This window comes from Schistocerca piceifrons, chromosome 1, assembly GCF_021461385.2.
Source record: "Schistocerca piceifrons isolate TAMUIC-IGC-003096 chromosome 1, iqSchPice1.1, whole genome shotgun sequence".
In the NCBI taxonomy this organism is placed as follows: domain Eukaryota; kingdom Metazoa; phylum Arthropoda; class Insecta; order Orthoptera; family Acrididae; genus Schistocerca; species Schistocerca piceifrons.
This window is the reverse complement of record NC_060138.1, coordinates 204,928,801-204,949,724: the sequence shown is the minus strand read 5'-3', so window position 1 is coordinate 204,949,724 and position 20,924 is coordinate 204,928,801. Positions and strand designations below refer to the sequence as shown.

The following is a 20,924-nucleotide window of genomic DNA, read 5'->3' as shown; positions in this document are numbered from 1 at the left end:
TCACAAGGAATTTATGGTTTTGTGGATTCCACACTGCAGTCATATTTCTTCGAAGATGAAATTTCATTCAGCAACTCAGGTTTGCCTAATAGGTATGAATAGAAGTCAGTGCAACTGTATTTACTGAAGTTTAAACAGGTCAGTAAAATACACTTAACGCTCCTCACGGTAAATCTATTCCTCTCATCTGTCCACTGTGACGATAGTAAGCTGAAAACTCTTTGAACATTTGCATCGTGCGTAGGCAGTGAAAAGAAATACTGCGCTATATTTGGCGATTCTCTGAACTGTTCATTACACTGGCAAGATCTGAAAAACCTACACCATTTTTCATGTGCCATCAACTGATTCCATTGTTCACTGACTGTTTCCACTTGTTGTTTTACAAATGACAGTATATGAACTATTTCATCAAATAAGAGGCTGTCATTTACTAGAATGCCCTTTTCATTTAGCCACATTAAAGTATTTTCATCTATTGACCATTCTGGTGGTTCTGTGAGCATCATCCATGAGAATACAGAAAACTCAGCTATTCCCTGTAACCACGAGTATAAATAGTCTACTGAAGCATCATAAAACGTTGATACTGCTATGTCAAATTTCTTAACAGACTGGTCATCACAATCAATCAGCAGTTTTTTTACATTTAGTGGTACAAAATGTTCATGTTTCCTGGAATTTAGACTTGTCAAAGCTTTATTTAAGGCTGCTAATACTTCACATATGGAATTATTCTGTTTCTCAGTGCTCAGAATGGATTGTTGGAAAACACTCATTTGTGAATGTACAAAAAGTAAATAACATTCCTTTATAGGACCACTGAAAGACTCTTTAATATTGCAGGGCACTTTGAGTTAGACTGTGACAAAAAGTAAGATTTCAAAGGTTCATACATTTTCAAGATACTTTCTATGGCTGGCAACAATGAAAGCCACCTTGTTTTGGAAAAGGAAAGTAAATTTTTGTAAGTGACACCAACAAATTCACAGAATTCAGTGAGTTCTGCAACACGAATAGAAAAAATATGGAAATGGTTGGACAACTTCATGACAATGCAGTCAATGACAACAGGTAAAACATCACAAGCACTTTGAAGTGTGTTATGAACAACATCTACTGGACAACCTATGCCAACAATGTTAGAGTTTTTTAAATTTTTCTTTCAGATGTGTGAAAACATTATTACCCTCTTTCTTCATTAACCCCCCAAAAATTACAATTAGTATTGTCTGCACCAAATGCAACACACTTTGAGATGATACTGAATGACTGTATAACATGAAAAAGATAATTGGAAATTGTTTCGGACTTTTCGTTCTGCAATTCATCAAGATAGGCTATTTCGTCTGCAGTCCACCCTCACTTACAGAAAAATACTTAACTATCACAGGAAAAATTGCCTGATGCCCATGGTTGCTAGCATCAGTAGATACTGAAAAGTATTTTGCACTGTTTACAGCAGCTATTACCTGTTTCTGGGAATGCGGAGCTATAACATTGTTGATAATTGCTTCACACTTTGTTCTTCCACACGAAACATTTTCTGCAATCTTAGAATTAGGAAAATTTTTTTTGTTTGGTTGAACACTGCAGCCATTAGAACGATAGCTTTGGTGGAGTTTAACAACATGGAATGACAGGGTTCCTTCTGCTACAACTACGTTTTTCTGTTCCTGTGTATTTGAAGTTACAAAATATCTCATTTTTTGCGAGGAACCTGCCGATCGAAGATTCTTCCTGTGTTTCTCTCATTCCATATGATCCTTGAGATCTGCAGCACCACCATGAGACACGGATACAGCACAGTTACATACGTTACATTTTGCTGAACAGTCATTGTCTGTAGCAGTGAAGCAAGGAAATGTACTCTGAAGCTCTTCCGAAAACTTTGATTTTCGTTTCGGCATCGCCACGACGTGATAGCACTTCACGAATGACGAAACTGATACTGATTGCTGACAACAATGGCAAGCAAAAGCAAAGAAAATAAGAGTACGCAACAATTAGTGCTTAAGCTGTACATTATCAGGGGGTACCAACGTACGGAATGTCAGTTTCAATTGATAGTTTATAAAATCGATACTCAGAAAATATTTTAACCACCTTGTAAATGTCTGAAAATAACCCTTGAAATTCGGGAAAAACTGCTTGTTTAAAAAAAAAAGCCGGGACAAATTTTTGAGCCTCAAAAAACGGGACAGTCCCGATTAATCGGGACGTGTGGTCACCCCAGCCAAGAGCGATCATTAACCGTAGCTTTTAGTGCTATAACAAGAAATTAGTTCTGGCTTTTGTTACCTGGAATACCGTTAGCAGGGAGTTTATAAACAAACGCACTAATTTTAGTACCGTATAGCTTCTTGTTAACTAAATTGAACTACGATACTTATCATCGGAAGCGCTTTAAAATATGGCTGTTGATATACTTTCCGGGATGTGAGGTCGTGGTCCAAGAACTTTTCTGCTCCTTACATTTCGTCCAGAAGTGCGCTGGACTTCCTCAGAGGCGCTGCTCCGCTGAGTCTTGCCGACTGACTGAGTCAGGAGCAGAAAAGTTCTTGGACCACGACCACACATCCCGGAAAGTATATCAACAGCCATGTCACCCGGTCGTGAAAGCCTTCATTCGCTTTAAAATAAATTGTTCGAAGGTGTCGTGTCGTGAATTCCCGTAGCCATCTTACCAACAGATATCTTCAATTTATTTCAGGAATTTCATTGGATGCAAGTAATTCACGCACTTACAGGCGGCCCATGTAAATGAATCAACATCTCTGTGAATATCCCAAGGTTACTACAGCACATCAGATGACAAAAGGTTTATCTTTGATGATGCATTGATTATCACCCATTCGACTTATATTCTTGTACAAATATTTGAACCCGAATGCAATTGTATCAAGTTGTAAAATGCTAAGAAGAATGCATATGCAGCATCCTTTGCCCTGTAAACAGTTATTTCCCACGCAACTTCGTAAACAATAATTACTAGGATATTGTAACGGATTGCTACGGGCACAAAGGTTTAATTGTTTATTATGAATTAATAAGTAGATTTGTAAACGCTCAGTACCTTTCGTCGTTCTGTTCAAGACACTCTAGATGAACTTTCAGCAATTTAGCAAACGATAAATTGTAGACATTTGTTATTGAGGGGCAGGCTGATTCTGTCAAAAAGAAGCAAAAGGAGAGCAAATGTCACTGTATGTTAGGGTTAATAACCGACATTATGTTGGCACAGGAGGAGAAAAAGGACTACAACACTAAGAATTAATGCATTGTTGAAGAGGCTGCACTTCTACGAGGGCACTCCAAAAGAAATGCACACTATTTTTGTAAAAATACAGTTTTCTGCATTTGTGAAAATTTTACAGTGTGTAGATACATCCTTCCCGCTCGTTTTAAAACGTAGTTCAACCTGTTCCCGTGAGCGGAACCGTCACAGCATGTCTTCAAAATGGCTGCTACACTTGACGTTCGTCAGAAGCAACGTGCTGTCATAGAATTCCTGTGCTGTGAGAACGAGACAGTGGGAAACATCCACAAGAGGTTGTAAAAGGTATATGGAGATGCTGCTGTCGATATCAGTACAGTTAGTCGAAGGGCAAGCAGGTTACGTGATGAAAGCGGGCGTGGCAATATTGAGGATTGTCCTCGCAGCGGCAGGCCTCGTACTGCACACACTCCAGACAATGTGCAGAGAGTTAACGAATTGGTGACTGCTGACAGACGCATCACAGTGAAAGAATTGTCACACTACGTTGGGATAGGGGAAGGAAGTGTTTGCAGAATACTGAAAGTGTTGGCGTTAATAAAGGTTTGTGCCAGGTGGGTTCCCAGGATGTTGACAGTGGCTCACAAAGAAACAAGGTATGTAGCGAACATTTGGAACAGTACGAGAATGGTGGAGATGAATTTCTTGGAAGAATTGTGACAGGTGATGAAACATGGCTCCATCATTTTTCACCAGAGACGAAGAGGCAATCAATGGAGTGGCATCATGCAAATTCACCCAAGGGAAATAAAAAAAAAATCAAAACCACACCTTCTGCTGGAAAAGTTATCGCTATGGTATTTTTCGATTCCGAAGGACTCTTGCTTGTGGACATCATGCCAAGTGGAACCACCATAAATTCTGATGCATATGTGACGACACCGAAGAAACTTCAAGCTCGACTGAGTTGTGTTCGACCACATCGGCAAAAGCAGGATGTTTTGCTGTTGCACGACAATGCACGGCCACATGTGAGTCAAAAAACCATGGAAGCCATCACAAAACTCGGATGTTCAAATGGCTCTGAGCACTATGCGACTTAACTTCTGAGGTCATCAGTCGCCTAGAACTTAGAACTAGTTAAACCTAACTAACCTAAGGACATCACACACATCCATGCCCGAGACAGGATTCGAATCTGCGACCGGAGCTGTCGCTCGGCTCCAGACTGTAGCGCCTAGAACCGCAGGGCCACTCCGGTCGGCACAAAACTCGGATGGACAACACTGAAAGACCTGCCTTACAGCCTGGCTCCATGTGACTATCATCTCTCTGGGAAACTGAAAGACACTCTTCGTGGAACAAGGTTTGAAGATGATGACTCCCTTGTGCACGCTGCCAAACAGTGTCTCCAACAGGTTGGTCCAGAATTTTACCGTGCGGGTATACAGGCTGGTTCCAAGTGGCGTAAGGCAGTTGAGAGGGATGGAAATTATGTGGAGAAATGAAAATATTGCTCCTAAAGGTCCTAAATGATGTATCTACACACTCTAAAACTTTCAAACATGTAGAATAAAAGATGGATTTAAAAAAAAAAAATAGTGTGCATTTCTTTTGGAGTAACTTTCGTATCTGGACTGCCACTGGACTTGTATACTGTAATCTTACTTGTCCGATAATCTCTGATTGTTAGGGGATGGTTTTTGATAAATTAATGGCTATAGATCTCTACTGAATCCCAAAGCGCAGACAGGCGGGAGGTGGGGTGTGAGTGGATGTGCTGGCGAAACAAAGTGTGCATTCGTCACGAAGATCTGGCTATAGACGAGTGCTTCAAGATCTGGCACGATTCGATAACTTTGTAACAGCAACGCTGCAAACAGATAATATATTTCTAGATTGCCGATGTTGGCAGCGGCAGGACACCAAACACTACTGATGATATTATTACCTCGACGATAAGCGGAGAAAATAGGCACAATTATAGATGCAAGATATTCAGTTGTTTTGGAGCGTTGCCAATATTAAGGTGCCTCTTGACGCGAAGTATTATTGTGCTCATTGTTACGGGTAACGGTGTCAAGTCTGCGACAAGCAGTCGACACTGTCTTCGTCCGCATTCGTAATGCAAATTTTGTGCAGTTCCTGGCTCAACTCCGATCATGCGAAGTAGTGTGGCCAAATATTTTCTACCATGTAAGGGACAAATGTTCAGTTGGGCAAAAAAAAAGCAGTATTTCATTTTTTTTGCCCGGGACAAATGAAAAAAATGATTTATTGGTTTTTATTATATTTTAGTGAACAAAAAAGTCTTAACAAGCTTTTGCTCGATTTTACATATTTAAAAAAAATCAGTTTAGTTGTAATCATACTTGAAAATTGTTATTAATTCATTTTCATCGAATTTGGGGTACATGTATTTCGCACTTCAGTCCCTTCCAGGCGTCTTTTAATTATTTTAAATTCTTCGTGTAAGGAGTCCATGTTCAGTCGATGAATCCTAAGAAGTTCCGCAGCTTTTAGAAAATTGACATTATTTATTGGTGGTGTTAAGTTTAAAAACAGCATTGTAAAAAGGATATTGTTTTCTGAGAAATCATATCGAGGTAACAAATAGCCTACAAAATTGGTGTAGAACTGTAGAAAATCGTTCCGAATAGATTCTTTTAGTCTCTGCTCAATCTTTTTGCGAATCCTGTGCATTTCAGCATGCCTCTCAACTGACAAAGAATCTAATTCAATCTTGTTCATTGTTGTTTCTGCTGAAAACGTTACGTTATGCAGACAAATACGCCAAAGTCCCCCCCCCCCACACACACACACACACTCTTCTTCTTCACATGTAATTATATTTTCTAATAGGTGAGGATGTTCATTGCGGAATTTCAGGGAATGAAATTTTAGTGCAGGTCATATTTTTAATTTCGACAGCAGGACCAACAGATATGACAACATGTTTTATAATTTCTTCCCATCGCATCTCAATCGTCTCAAATTGGAGTTGCAAATCCACTCTTCGTTTTGCAGATCTACTTAAGTGCCTGCACCATTTCAGTATCAAACTTTCTACATCCACTTTCATTTTATCAGTACTGTATTCGCAGCATCATGGAGAATACGGACGGGGGGACGGGGCAACCAACTTTGACAATTATATCATTTTCAGCTAAAAGAAGTGTATAAACGGGGTGCTTTCTGCCGAAGTTTACATTAGCGAATGCCGAAACTTTAAATAAAGACATTCCATGCTTCTCCAATGCGTCAATTAATAACTTCTACAACCCCAGTGTCATAATTAAAGAATCGTAAGAAAACGAAAAAAAATCCAATTTTTTTACTACTTGCCTCTGTTGCTATAGGAAAGTGCAGATATTTTTCCTGGATGGTCTCTAAAATATTTTTAACCGAGTTTTTGGCCAATATTACGCATACAGTAGCTTCCGTTTTTGTTCTTCGCCAGCTAAAACTTCGAGCGATTTTTGAATAACTGCAGATATATGGTAATAATTTGTGTGAACAATCACTACCATTACAACTAAGAGACTGGTTTACCGTGTAATAAACAAATGCTAGTTCTCCAGCAGTAATCTTGCCCGCTTGCGAGGCAGATGGTTCAAGCTTCGAGAAATATTTGGATAAGCTACTTGATGCTCCATTGCTAACAACAGTCGTGAGATTTAGTAGATGCATATTGTTTTACATCAGCAATGCCTCCGTTAGCAAACGAGAAATCCTTATTGCACAGGTGACAGTTCACCTTGCACGACTTTTCTTTTACTTTTCTTATCCAGGAAAAAAATTCCCAGTCCTGATTATACCTAGTAAGCTTTTTGGCTTTCTTAGAAGGGATACCACCACTTCTAGGCGAATTACCAGTGTCGCTGTCACATAACTCACTCATTTCGTCTACAGTTTTAAAAATATTTCACATGCGTTAACTCGTTCATAACTCGACAGCTCTCGCAAAACAGTGAACGAAGTAAAAATCTAGGATGAGAATCAAGAATGGAATTAAAAAATCCTTCCAGTACCGCTAACACACGTTGACACAGCATTTAGACGAATTAGCAAGCGAAAGAAAATGTTAAACAAAAATTGTAGAAAGAAAGTGAGATGAATAATCAACAAACAGAGGATCAAACAAACAGGCAGAGGCGACGATGTAAGAATCTCTTCATGCGTTACAGGTACTTGCTAGCTGTAGCGCGAAAGACTTCGCACTAATAATCAAACAAGGTTGAAGTACGGGACAAAGCCTTTCCCGGCGGAACATTTAAAATTATGCCGAAAACAAGCGACGTCCCCGGAAATAACGGGACGTTTGGCAACATTGTAGTGCGAATTGACAACTTACCGATCTCTACCGGCTACGGTACAGTCAGTCCAACTACTGTCGATTAACAATATTAGGATTTTTTCTCGTTTCATCCTTCTATGGATCGTGAACAGAATGATTGCTTAAATGCTATAGGGTGCGCAGCAGTTAGTGTAATCAGTGTTATGACAAGTACTTGTACCATCAATATACAGAAAACTGTCCAATTTCTGCTTATTTCGAGAAAGGAACTAGGATGCCTTGTCACTGGAATTCAAAGCGCCGAAACTACAGACATGTGTAACAATACCTTTGTTATTTATCTCATACTATGCATTATCTCACTGCGCAATGTGGCATCCTTTAGTGGGGTAATTCTGCAGGGACCAAAAAAAATTTCATGTGGCCGAAAGAGGCTATCGGGTCTATTTCTGGAGATAAAAACTCTAAATCCACCTGAGGATCACTTTTTAAAGACTTAATAAAAGATTAAAGAATATTTAAGCAACTGTACACCAATATAAAACTAGGCAAATGATACAGATAGATACACCCACAGCTAAATTAAAGAGACACAATATATTTATGAATGCCTGGACATAAAATTATTTAATATTTTACCTTTACAAATGCATCATATATCACTCAATGACAAAAAAAAGAACTGAAAAATGGTCGGAAGAATAGGCTTTTACAATGTTTAAGAATATCAAAACCTGTCTAAGGATGACCTAAGATACTAAATTATTTCTAACTGTAAACTATTTTGTATTTACCTTAGTATGTCAGTTTATTTTATACTTCTGTATATTAATTTCTATGTACTATAAAATTAAGGAATTGTTCTGTGGTGTATGCTGTATGTGCTTTGTATTATGATTTGTATGTGCACTGTAACTATGCATAAGTACAATATATATAAACTCCCTATGATGACAATGATTGCATAAAAATGCTCAAAGATGTATGAGAATGAATAAATAAATGAAACACAAACTGTTTATAACAGTCAGCTGGAATCAGGGAGAAGCCACTTTTTGTTGTTTGTCATTTGATTTCTACTTGAAAAGCAGACATTGATATGCTGTACGTATGAAATGAAAGTTTACTGTACTGTTACAGTTACTATTCTGGATTATGAGCACAAATTGTTATTTGAACATACACTGTGATGTTACAATTTATAATGGTTCATGAATGAAGTCAGCTGGTATTATTTATTAAGTTGGAAAGTAACTACATCTTGGAATTTTGGGCATGATCTGAAATTGACCCGAAATAAGGCATACAAGTAGGCTATTGGAGTAACAAACATATATCGCAGTTGTTTGCTTCATGCTAATAATACTATGTTTATATCTTATAAATTTAAAATCTTTATCCAACACAAATACCACTGTAATACCACATATATATATATCCAAAGCGTCATATCTAATAGAGAATATTTTGAGGTGGGGAGTAATGCCACTAGGGTACAGTTAGTAGACATATGCAGTATGTCAAATGTTATACTTACATCACTGATATTGCATACATTTATTATAAATGTGCAGGTTTTGAGGTAGAGGAGTATATTCCCACATGATAGACATCTCAGATCTTGATTGTCCTTAAATGTCCAGTTCCAGGCAGCATCTCTGCTCCAAGAGCAGACAACAGCAGAGCAGTTGCAGGACATTGCATCCCTTGAGGACTACCAGGCAGCCGTCCAAAACCCTGCACATTTCCATCAGCAAAGTCAGCACTCTGTCCATTCAGCTGATCTACAGGTGAATAGATAGAACACATACTATACATAGATTTAAAAAGAAATGAAAATATCCACTTCACAAACTGAAATTCCAATAGTGTTTTAGAATTTGAATTCATTTCCATGATAATCTGAAAATGACACATGCACTACATAAGTACCATCCTTTATTTTTCTAGTATTTCAGTATCAAGCTTATTTTTAGGGGAATGTTGAGTGGTCATTCAGTGTCAGTTCAATCAGAAAAAAGCATTTCGTCACTCACCGTCTGGGATTTGAATTGAACTTGGCTTATTTATTCTCCCTAAGGGAATAAGTAACCACATTTTTAAGTAATCACACCAATTTCTCTCTGTTTTCATTGTATAGCACTTCAAAGTTTAGACATTTTATTGTTTTAACATTGTTATGGCACAAAACAATAATTGCTAATGTTTTGTAAATAAATTAGTAATGTTTTATTCATTATGCAATCTATTTGAAATTTGGAGGCTATATACTCTGTAGTATCTCTCATCTTTATGTAAAACTGTCAGTACTGGAAAAAATAACCCTATACTTATATTTTTATATTTTATGGATTAAAATTATTCTGAATATCACATAAAGAGAAAGGTATAATTCTTAAAAAATCTTTGTGAAATAATCTCTAAAGCATTTAGCATTTAGAACAATAAAATTAATGGGGTTTTGTTCCCCCACCCTTTTTTTTGTGAGACATCTGAAGTATAAGAAATGGGCTCAACCAACAGTATTTTAAAATCAAAGCTGAAGTTAATTCACTTTTTTAAACAGTTCTAGGTACAGCAGGCTTAATGTATAACACTGACATTGTTTTTCTGAGTAGAGCAGATAAACACTCAAACACCTCTCAAATTTAATAAGTTGTTCCAGTTGATGTTTTAGGATGATCAAGCACATAAGGAATGGGAAAATATCCTTTTGTGTGGTCTAATGTAATGAAGCGAAGGTTCTAAAACATGCATAAATTGCATTGTGTTCTGTTGTATTTAGCTCAGTGGTTATCCTGAAATATCTCAGATTGAAATATGTACAAACTGTACATCTTGATACGATCAAATTTCCTTTTCTGGCAAAGGATGCCAATTTAGCCCTTAAATTATATTTCAAGTTGAGCTTCACGTCACTACTGATCCTTCTTGCTTCCATCTTCACTAAACAATCTAATTGCTTAAAATTATGGAAACTTCTTGTTGTAGGAAGTGTGTCAGCATGTGTCTGATTTCCAGACTCTGCAGAAATAAAATAAGAGTTTGCTTTGGTGTCATTAATATTAGGAAACTGAAGCAAACCTGATGCAAAAATCATTTGTTTTCCTAGGGGCCTTCCTAAAACTTTAATTTGTGCTAATATTTTAACTGCCCCTCCTATGCCATCACACTCTGTTTTTCTATGGCTGGTGGTAAAGGGTGACCACTCAGCACTAATATTAAAAGCCTGTAAAATTGGTTTATAAGATTGAACTTAATTTCTTGTTGGCCTGCTACAACATTTGACATTGAACAGTCTCTCACATTTTGTGGGCCATACTGAAATGTTTCATATCATCAGATATAACAAAAAGCAATTTAACTAAACTGTTATTGTCAGTATTTCTTTAGATTAATTGTCAGAGGATTTCAAATAATGGAAAGTCCAGGTTGGAACTTCGACATTCGTGGAAAGGATAGATTGCTACTCACCGTGATGATGACATGTTGAGTTAGCATTAGGCACAACAAAAAGTCTGTTACACATAAGCTTCCAGCTGAAACTATCGTGTCACCGTTGACACGGTAGAGTCTTGTACCGTGGGAAGCAAGTGGAGGATGTTTGGTGGCCGCTATCCTCTTTCTACAACAGAACCGCACAAATGCTTTAATAGGGTTCTTTATTTAGCAGAACAGAAAGATTCTTATCTTTAAGCTAGTCCATGAGTTGTGGTACAAGCTCTTGCACAATAGTCCACGTTAGCCTCACTGATGGTGAAGTACAAGTTCCACTATAAACACTATTCTCTCATAGCTGGTGACACGGACTGACAGATGCCAACTAGAATAATGACTGAGCTAGTAACTGCGACCGACTCTGTCTGCAATTGGGCTGACTGACTGTGAATGACTGGGCCCTCTGTTCCGCAGTGGCGATGTAAATACTGGCGGTCAAGAGGGCGTTGGCAGTGCATTGCTTGTGAGTCTGTCTTTGGCCTTTCTCCTGATAGGCATGCTTGATTCAGCACCTATTGTCGATCTTTTTGCAACCTCTTTGCCAACCAGTGTCCTGCCGACAGCTTATGCCATCACCCACACACATTCACACAAGAAGAAAGAGCACTCCACATACACAATCGCTATCTGTGGGTGCTCAGGTCAGACTCAGACCCTTTGTGATATTTGAGGTGATGATGGATCCTTTTTTTTTTTTTTTTTTTTTTTGTTCAAAATAAAATACAAACCTGTCCTGATGCTTTTACTTAAATGTATGAGATATTCTTTTTCTGTGATACTTGTAATACATACAAGGGTTGACTGAGAAGTAATGCCTCCACTACTGTAACTCTTCAACAGTTGCCAACTGCATTGGTATGCAGCAGGTACTGACTTGTTCCATAGCCTCTTCTGTACAGCTCCAGTTGGCGGGAAGCCTTAGCATTGAACGGTTGTGTTGTTGCAGTGTAAAGCGTGGAACCCTGTGCAGACGGTTGGTCGATGTGATGTGATTTAAGCAACGTGCAGTTATTGAATTCTTGACAGTAGAAGGTGCCACCCCAAAGGAGATTCATCAGAGAATAAAAACAGTTTATGGTGATTGTGTTGATGTGAGTACTGTGCATCATTGGACGAGTAAGTTTGAAGGTACTGAGGTGGGAACATCTGATCTACACGACAATTAAAGAGTTGGACATCCTGTGACAGCAACCATCAAGTTTCACAAGCAAAATGTTGACAGATTGATTCAGGACGATCATTGTATCACTCAGAGAGAAATTGCAAGCACAATCGGCATTTCCCTGCAGCATGACAATGCCAAACCACACACTTCACGTGCCACCACAGCAGAAGGGACTGAATCTCATCACCGTATGGCATTCTCCATGCAGACCAGATTTAGCACTGTCTGACTTCCATCTGTTCCCAATAATGAAAGACAATCTGCAGGGACATCATTATGCTTCTGATGAAGACATTGAGAGAACTGTGAGACTGTGGCTGCAGAAACAGAGTGTCGACTTCTGCCACGATGGCTTCAGAAAACTTGTTCATCGTTGGCAGAAATGTATCCAGTTGGCTGGTGATTATATGGAAATGTGAATATTGGTAATTAAAGATCACATTCTAAGGATTATTTCTGCATTTGAATTATTACAATATTCCCATTGAAACCCAATTAACAAAGGTGGAGGCATTACTTTTCATTCAGCCCTCATACAGAGTGTAAAACCACTAAATTTCACATAGATTGGATCATAAATAAAAAAATGTAATTTATTTTCAAAATGTTAGCAAATACCCTTCGTCCCAACAGTCTTCCAAATTATGAAGTGGAACAAAACAGAAACAGAGAGAGATTAAATGCTAAAGTTTGGGATGGTTATACTCAGTACAGTCGTTCATTGTTGTCTGTAATTAGTTGTCTGAAATAAAAGCAATGTATCTTGACACTTTGTGTTTCTATTTTTGCAGTCAATTTATTTTTAGGCTCTCACTATCCTGTCTCTACTATAGTCGTTAGTGAACTTTACTTTCTCAATGTATAGTAGAGCATCAATTATCTGAAACAGTTTGAGATGGAGAGGTGTTTGGATGACTGATCTTTCAGATAACCAATTCTTTACAAAAAGAAGTACCACTGTTGTAGAAGCAAAATGAAAAAAAGGACGAGATATATGTACTAAACACAAAACTGCATATATTTTATACATTTTTTCTATTAAAGTAGACCTGTAGTTTATGAAGCCCAAAACCTGAATAATTTTTTCATGCCCTTCCTCATTCAGAACCACACATGGCTATGCCTTTCTATAAATGTATACTTGCCATTCTCTTTCCATTGAAAGGTTTAAGGGGTGACTTGTGGTGTTGTCAGTCAACAACAAAACAGTTCCAAAATTACCAGTAGTATGCTGATGCCTTTTTACTTCAGGGATAAATAAGGTGTCATACCAACCTGTAAAAATGCTTGTTTCCATGCATGTTTTCTTTTGATTCTTGTAAATGTCCATCAGTTTTTGTAGTCCCGTAAAGCACTGCAAATTCTTAGCCTTTCCTATGATCAGCAAGGGCAATCTATGTGTTCCAGTAGCATTTCTGCATATCAGAACAGTGATACAAGATTTGCTTGTTTTATAACTAACTGCTGACATGTCTTCATTGGAAACTAGGTATGTTGTTGGCATTTACTTCCAGTACAAACCACTTTTGTCTGCACAGACATTGGTTTTACTACAGCACTCCTTATCAATCAATTTATTAAAGAATATCAATCAGTTTATTAAAAGATTCTTCAAGATGGTCAGCTGATTCAGTATCACCCTATGGTTTTTCACATTGAATGTCCACTTTCCTAGATTTGAAATGTGTAAGCCAGCCAGTAGTCACTTTAAAATCAGCATTGACCTGAAGTATTTCATTCATTTTAAGCACTTTCTCACAGATCAAAGGACTACTTATTGGCTGTCCTCAATGAACTAAGTGTGAACTGCGGTGTCTAACTCCCGATATTTTTTCTGCAGTTTTCAATCTTTTTCTGTGTAACGTTCTGTCTTCACTGTCAAACAGACTAGCAAATTTTGTAATGTTATCACTGTTCTTTTTAATACCTGATATTGTGGCATGCTCAAATTCATATTCCCAAGCTAAACATGACCCATTAGTATCATTTGCCAATTGGGCTATTATTTTAAGTTTATGAGAAAGTCTGAGAACAATGCATTTAAATTTATTCACCACTGTGAACAGTTCAACTACAGCACGATTTTACAAGTGATAGCTTGAGAATCAAGGTCAAGCAAGTGATTGCTCATTAATGACAGGGAGAGGAAAAGAGCTGTGGTGGAAACAAACTAGCAGCTGCTAGCAGAAGTTTATGGCCTGCAAATTTAAATTTACTGACTAGAATCCTTTTGATTAACCAATGTTTCGGCCGATCAATATTTGGATAATTGTTGCTCTGCTGTACCACTTTGCTTAAATGAAATCTGACGCTATAGAATGGGACGGTGTTATGTGGTACTAAAACTACTTTCTAAGCTATTTAAAGTAAAATCCCAACTTCCACATGATAGTTGTTCATTTATTTACTCTGCGTGTAAATGCAGCTCCCTAAATTTTCTATAGTTGTTAGTAAACATGTGATGTTATTGCTGACCATTTGTGACCACATGATCTCACAAATAACCACATTGCTGTACCTTCTAGTTTAAACTCCATAAGAATAACCACTAATTTAAATCATCAAGCTTCTACCAACCAAAATTTATTTTCTTCTTGTAAGTAATTTTTTTCCATTCACTGCCATCTCAAACTGATGACTCAGCTTTTTGTATTGCACCCATGTTGAGTCATACAGATACTGTCCGGGCCTTTTTGTATTTTGACTACAGATAAGTGGGAAAAGGAGAAAATTTAAAGATGAGTATTGTAACCTGAGGCTACTGGATTTTTAATTCATGAGGCATGGAGTTCAAACTCTTATCGAGCCATCCAAATTAAAGTTCATGTGATTCCCTTAAATTGCCGAAGGTAATGCCATGATTGTTACTTTGAGAAGATCAACACTACTTTTACTCCCCATCCTTTTCCAAACTGAGCTTCCTCATTCTCTACGTGTACATCCATACCCTGCAAACCATTGTGAAGTGCATGGTTGTGGGTACTTCCCACTATGCCACGTATTAGGGTTCTTCCTGTTCCATCCACATATGGAGTACAGTTAGAATGACTTCTAAAATGACTTGCGCATTCTATAACAACTTAATCTTTACTTTGCACTTTTCTCACATAATATACTGAAAGCTTTGGATCAAGGCAGTAAGGTAGATCCAATATTTCTTGATTTCCAAAAAGCATTTCACCCAGTACCACTCCTATGCTTACTGTCAAAAGTACAGTCATATGGGGCATCAAGTGAAATTTGTGGCTGTATTGAGGACTTTGTTGTAGGGAGGATGCAGCATGTTATCTTGGATGGAGCATCATCGTCAGATGTAGAAGTAACTTCGAGTATGCCCCAGGGAAGTGTGTTGGGACCTTTCATGTTCATGTTGTGTATTAATGACCATGCAGACAATATTAATAGTAACCTCATACTTCTGCAGATGAAGCAGTTATCTATCTGAGAGAAGCTGCATAAATATTCAGTCAGGTCTTGATAAGATTTCAAAGTGATGCAAAGATTAATAACTTTCTTTAAATGTTCAGAAATGTAAAGTTGTGCACATCACAAAATGAAAATATTTTAGTATCCTGTCACTATAATATCAGAGTCACTGTTGGAATTGGCCAGCTCATACAAATACCTGGGTGCCACACTCAGATGGTAAAGCAGATGACAGACTTCGGTTTATTGGTAGAATACTGGGCAAGTGCAACCAGTCCTCAAAGGAGATTGCTTACAAATTACTAGTGTGACCAGTTCTAGAATATTGCTCAAGTGTTTGGGACCTGTAACATATGGCACTAACAGGGGATATTGAACATATACAGAGAAGGGCAGCGTGAATGGTCACACGTTTGTTTGATCTGTGGGAGAGTGTCACTGAGATACTGAAGGAACTGAACTGGAAGACTCTTGAAGATAGATGTAAACTATCCTGAGAAAGTCTACTAACAAAGTTTCAAGAACAGGCTTTGAATGATGATTCTAGGAATATACTAGTACCTCCTACGTGTCGATCACATAGGAATTGTGATTAGAATAATTACTGCAAGCACAGAGGCATTCAAACAATCATTCTTTGTGCTCTCCACACATGAATGGAATGAGAACAAATCCTAATAATTGGTTCAGTTGGATGTGGTATGTAGGGTGATGTAGTAATTTGTAGATTTTTCACTTAATATTGGCTCCTGAAACATTGTAAGTAGACTTTTATGGGTTAGTTGCAGAATGTCTTCAAGCATTTGCAAGTTCAATATTTTTACTGTTTTCGTGACACACTGCCATGAGTCAATCAAAACTGGATTGTCCAATGCATGGATGTCAGTGATATTGTATGGCTGTGTCCAGGAACACCTATGAAACACTTTTTGTGGATGGGTGTGACCTGTTCTTTTTTCTGACTGTGGGGCACAGTTTTTGCCCAAGGGGCTGGTTGAGACCCATTTCCAACAAACTCCTCAATGATAATACTCTAAACCCTTATCTTCATTGCTTCCTCTCTCCATTCCTTGCTTTTAGAGGAAAGAAGGAAGTAATGGAAACTTGCATAAAAAAATCAGTCTAAATGAGGAAAATAGGCTGTAGAGAAATGGAAGCAGAGGAATAAATGAAACTTTGCATGTTAAGAATTGTGTTAAAGCAGAATATTTGGCATTTGGTGATACAAAGATTCAATTGAATCACACTATAGTAAAAAAAAAAAATAAAAAATAAAAAAATAAAAAAAAAAAAATAAAAAAAAATCTGACAATCTGACAATGCAAAATGAATGAATATTTGTATGGTCAGTAGATAACAATAACACAGAAAAATCTCCTTCATCCTGTCAAAATTATGTTCAAAAACTTAATCGTCCCATAGTACACTGTTTTTGGCATTTTATTACATACACTTTTGGACAGCTGGCTAAGCAAGTACAATGCACTGCTTGTTTCCCTGCATACATGCTGGTGCATATCCTTGGTGGATTTTCCAGGCTGTTCTCAATTCTCCTCTGCCTGTGAGCCTTGCTGACTTTGGTGCTTACAGTCAGCAGGCGATAGTGACATCATGCTCCCCATTGCCGAAGGATCTTTCATACCACGGTAGCACAGGATCAGCGTCAGCAGCACAGTCACCTCTGCATCATCCTCATAGTGGTGGCGGCGGCAATGGAACCGGGCCAGCTGGTACTGGGTGTGGCTCATCCCAGTATGCTAGCTCTCCTCTAGCAGCAGCAGGTGCAGGCACTGTGCATTCACCACTACCATCTCCTCTCACGCAGCATGATTCCCCGAGCTTCACATATCCGACTCCACCTGCCAGCCAGGAGGGGCAATCGCCATCTTTCGGCCACAGGTACAAACTGCTGAATCTTTAACATAATTACTGCACTCTTATCTGTTAAAGAGTATAGAAATAAACTGTTTCCCATTGTTACTTAGTCACACATGACACTGTTACTGGTTACAGAACACGGTTTGTTGTTATACTTTTGTCTCAAAAAGTCAAAGCCTAACCATAAAAAGCCTGTTTCAAAACCACTGCTTTTGCTGTTGTTGTTCAAATGGTTCAGATGGCTCTAAGCACTATGCGACTTAACGCTGTTGTTGTTGTAATAATAATAAATATTATTATTATTATTATTATTATTATTTGCGTTATGTTGAATTGTGAATCTATATATAGAATTTTGTTTTACTTCATATTGGATGTAATTGATTTCATCAGTGTAACTGGAGACATTTGAACATCAATGCTGACAGACATGTATAAAAGTAGAAGTAATTATTTTAGTTTACTTATTTTGAAAATCAAGGGGCAATCTGTGATAATATATTGGAGATGAACTTCTGTGCCAAGATATTGTGTTAAATAACCTACTGTATATTAGTTTGCAGTAACTGCACCAAATATAAATTCAGCTTCTACAAGGGTACCTTGAATAATTAATGGTGTAAGAATTATTTTTTAGAGTCTGCCTTAATTATTAATCAGTAATAATTTTGTAAACACGTTTTTTTTATTTATGTTCATCCATGTTTTAACTAGCACACTATAATGTAATCACATAAATGATTTTAAGTATGAAATACATGTTACACTAGTGACACCTGTAGGATTGTTTGTAAACACCTGTCTTTTACTGGTCATCGCTTGCCAGCTGTAGGATTGTTTGTAAACACCTGTCTTTTACTGGTCATCACTTGCCAGTCTAGTGGTGCCCTGGCTGCAGTGATGTACTCTGCTGTGAGAGACATAAGACAGATTTATGTGGTGAACAGATGTCTCTATAGTTATTTTAATTTTGATATACTGATGCATCAGTCTTCCAGTCTGTTACGTACCTGCCAATTAATGATAAAGAGTACTTTTGCTGCTATTTTGAAACCTACACAATAACCTGTCTGTCAAGGTATTTGTTTCTCTGCTTTTGTACGTTACAATTGTTTGTGTATAGTCGCACTGTATAAATGCTTTCCAGATCTGATGACAGTAACTTTGATTACCGAAACTGGTCTTCGAGAATGAGGTTATTATTAGCAGTCTTGGCAAATAAGTTTATCTTCAGTAATGTAAAAGTTATGACATCATCCTAGCTTTAGAACAATTAGTTTCTTCCTCAGGAAGGAGAGAGGGATGGAGTGGGAAGGGTTAAAAATGGAGGGCAGGTCCTGTAGACCCCAGGATGAGAGGGACCCTTGTCCTCGTCATGCCTGGGTCTCATAGAACTGAGGATGTGAGGATTTAGGTTTCTTTAATATTAATGAATATTCTGACTAAACTATTAAGAAGTCTCCCAGAACGAGGATGTAAGAACAACAGTCTCCATCATCCTGGACTCTATGGGACCTGCTCTTCCTTTTTAACCTTCCACACTTTATCCGTGGAATGAACTAATTGTTCCAGAAGCTAGGATACTGTCAACACGTTTATTTTTATACTAGCCTGTCATCATTACTAAACATTTCACCCCCTGGGCATAAGCACTGGTCAACAATTCTGTCTCATATTCATAAATACAATTATTTATTCATTAAACAATGGAAACTCCGGGTAGGAATATCAACAATATAGGAAAAGATAGATTGCCACTTATCGTAAAGAAGACACAATAAGTTGTAGACATGCCTGATTAAAAGTGTCTTTTAATTGTGCCTATCTCAACTTGACATATCTTCTTTACAATAAGTAGCAATCTATCTTCTCCTACATTGTTGTTTATTTATTGATTTTTATTCATTTATTGTAGTCCAATTTCTTGAAAATAAAAATGGTCTGTTACAATTCATCTGTAAAATTATTGAACAAGTTAGTGCTGCATTTGCAGTTTTATGTGAGTTTCCTCTGCAGGAAGTCCTAATCTAAATTTGTAAAAAGTAACTTACTTTAGTTACATATTTCATGTATAAATTTGAGATGAATTGTCAGTCTGTTTCTTTCCACAGCCACGGGTCGCTGGTAACGAGCTCATTGCCACTCTCTTCACCTCACCAACAACAGACATCTGACTTTGTACAGTCAGTCATTGCACATGGAGGTCACGTTCCTCGGGTTTCGTCACCACTTTCGGCAGCTTTCTACACATCTACTATGTCGAGCTCAGCTGCTGTTGAAGCTGCTCTTTCAGAAGTATTGCCTGGTGAAAGTGTGCAACAAGGAGCTTGCCTAACAAGTGGTACTTCATTGCGCACATCTTCCCTCGGGCTGTATCAGTCTCTCGTTAACCCATCACCTCCGCCACAATCTCCTCTGTCAGCGACTACACCTGTTCCGTCCCCACTTTCTCTTTCCAGTGTGCCCGCATCATCATCATCAGTATCATCTCCGCTGCCTCCTTCCGCTTACACTCCCACCCAAAATACACAGATATCTTTCCCCTTATCACCTCATCATACCCTTCAGTCGCAGATGATGCCAAACTCTGAAGATCCACTTCTCTCCAGCAGCCCGAAAGACTTTGGGAGTAGAAAGAGGTTTGAATTTGTCAGTGGTGGTCTGCATCATTCAGCCAAACTTGTCAGCAATGGTACTTCAGATTTTACCACGGGGAATCCTTCCAATGGACAAGTGACAGGAATTGTGGTGGACAGTAACGGTGAACTTAGATTTGTACAAACTTCAGGTGGTCAGTATCACAGCCAAACAAAGTGTGGGACAATAACTGGAAGTGGTGCTGTAGTTAATACAAACATGACTGTGATGGGTAATGGTGGAACAACTACAGTGTACAGGAAGACAGAGTTGGAAGTGAATAAAGTGCGAGTGCCAACAAAGTGTGCTAGTGTCTCGAACATAGGTCATCAAAATCACTATCAAGCGCGTACCAATGCTCAAAGATCTAGACTGCATGTTGCACTTGATGCTGTTAAGGAAGAAGTAGACGATGATGTTTTTCTTAGCCCCACTAGGTAAGTTTCTGTGAGAATGTTATACCAGCCTCAATTATATTTAAATTGAAGCATGCTACTGTTGCTATGTAACATACCCTTTTTTGAATATTCTGACTAGCCAGTTATGACTCTCTTTAAAGTATTATTATGATTTGAATATTTCCATGTAGTAATATTCGAGAGAACTAACTCATATCTTGTCAATACTGCCAGAAAGAAGTCTCAGACTAGTTGTTTTTCTGTTGTTCAATTTGTTTCACTTATTTTTTGTAAGAGAGACATCAACATAGCAGTAGGGTAGTCGTTAGTAATCTTTTTTAACAAAAATTTTTTCTAACTACTTAATCTCATCAGCAAAATATAAGTTCAACTAGGAACCACAGGACA

General features: G+C 37.9%; 1 protein-coding gene across 2 annotated transcripts in view; it reads left to right on the top strand.

Moving 5' to 3' along the window:
• LOC124715572 overlaps window positions 1-20,924 on the top strand; it is a 397,577-nt gene that overhangs the window by 307,748 nt on the left and 68,905 nt on the right. For both annotated transcript variants that reach the window (XM_047243106.1, XM_047243105.1), the window contains exons 5-7: window positions 9,158-9,304; window positions 17,141-17,502; window positions 19,593-20,555. In XM_047243106.1, coding sequence (XP_047099062.1) covers window positions 9,158-9,304; window positions 17,141-17,502; window positions 19,593-20,555 — 1,472 coding nt within the window. The remainder of the gene's footprint in view (window positions 1-9,157; window positions 9,305-17,140; window positions 17,503-19,592; window positions 20,556-20,924) is intronic.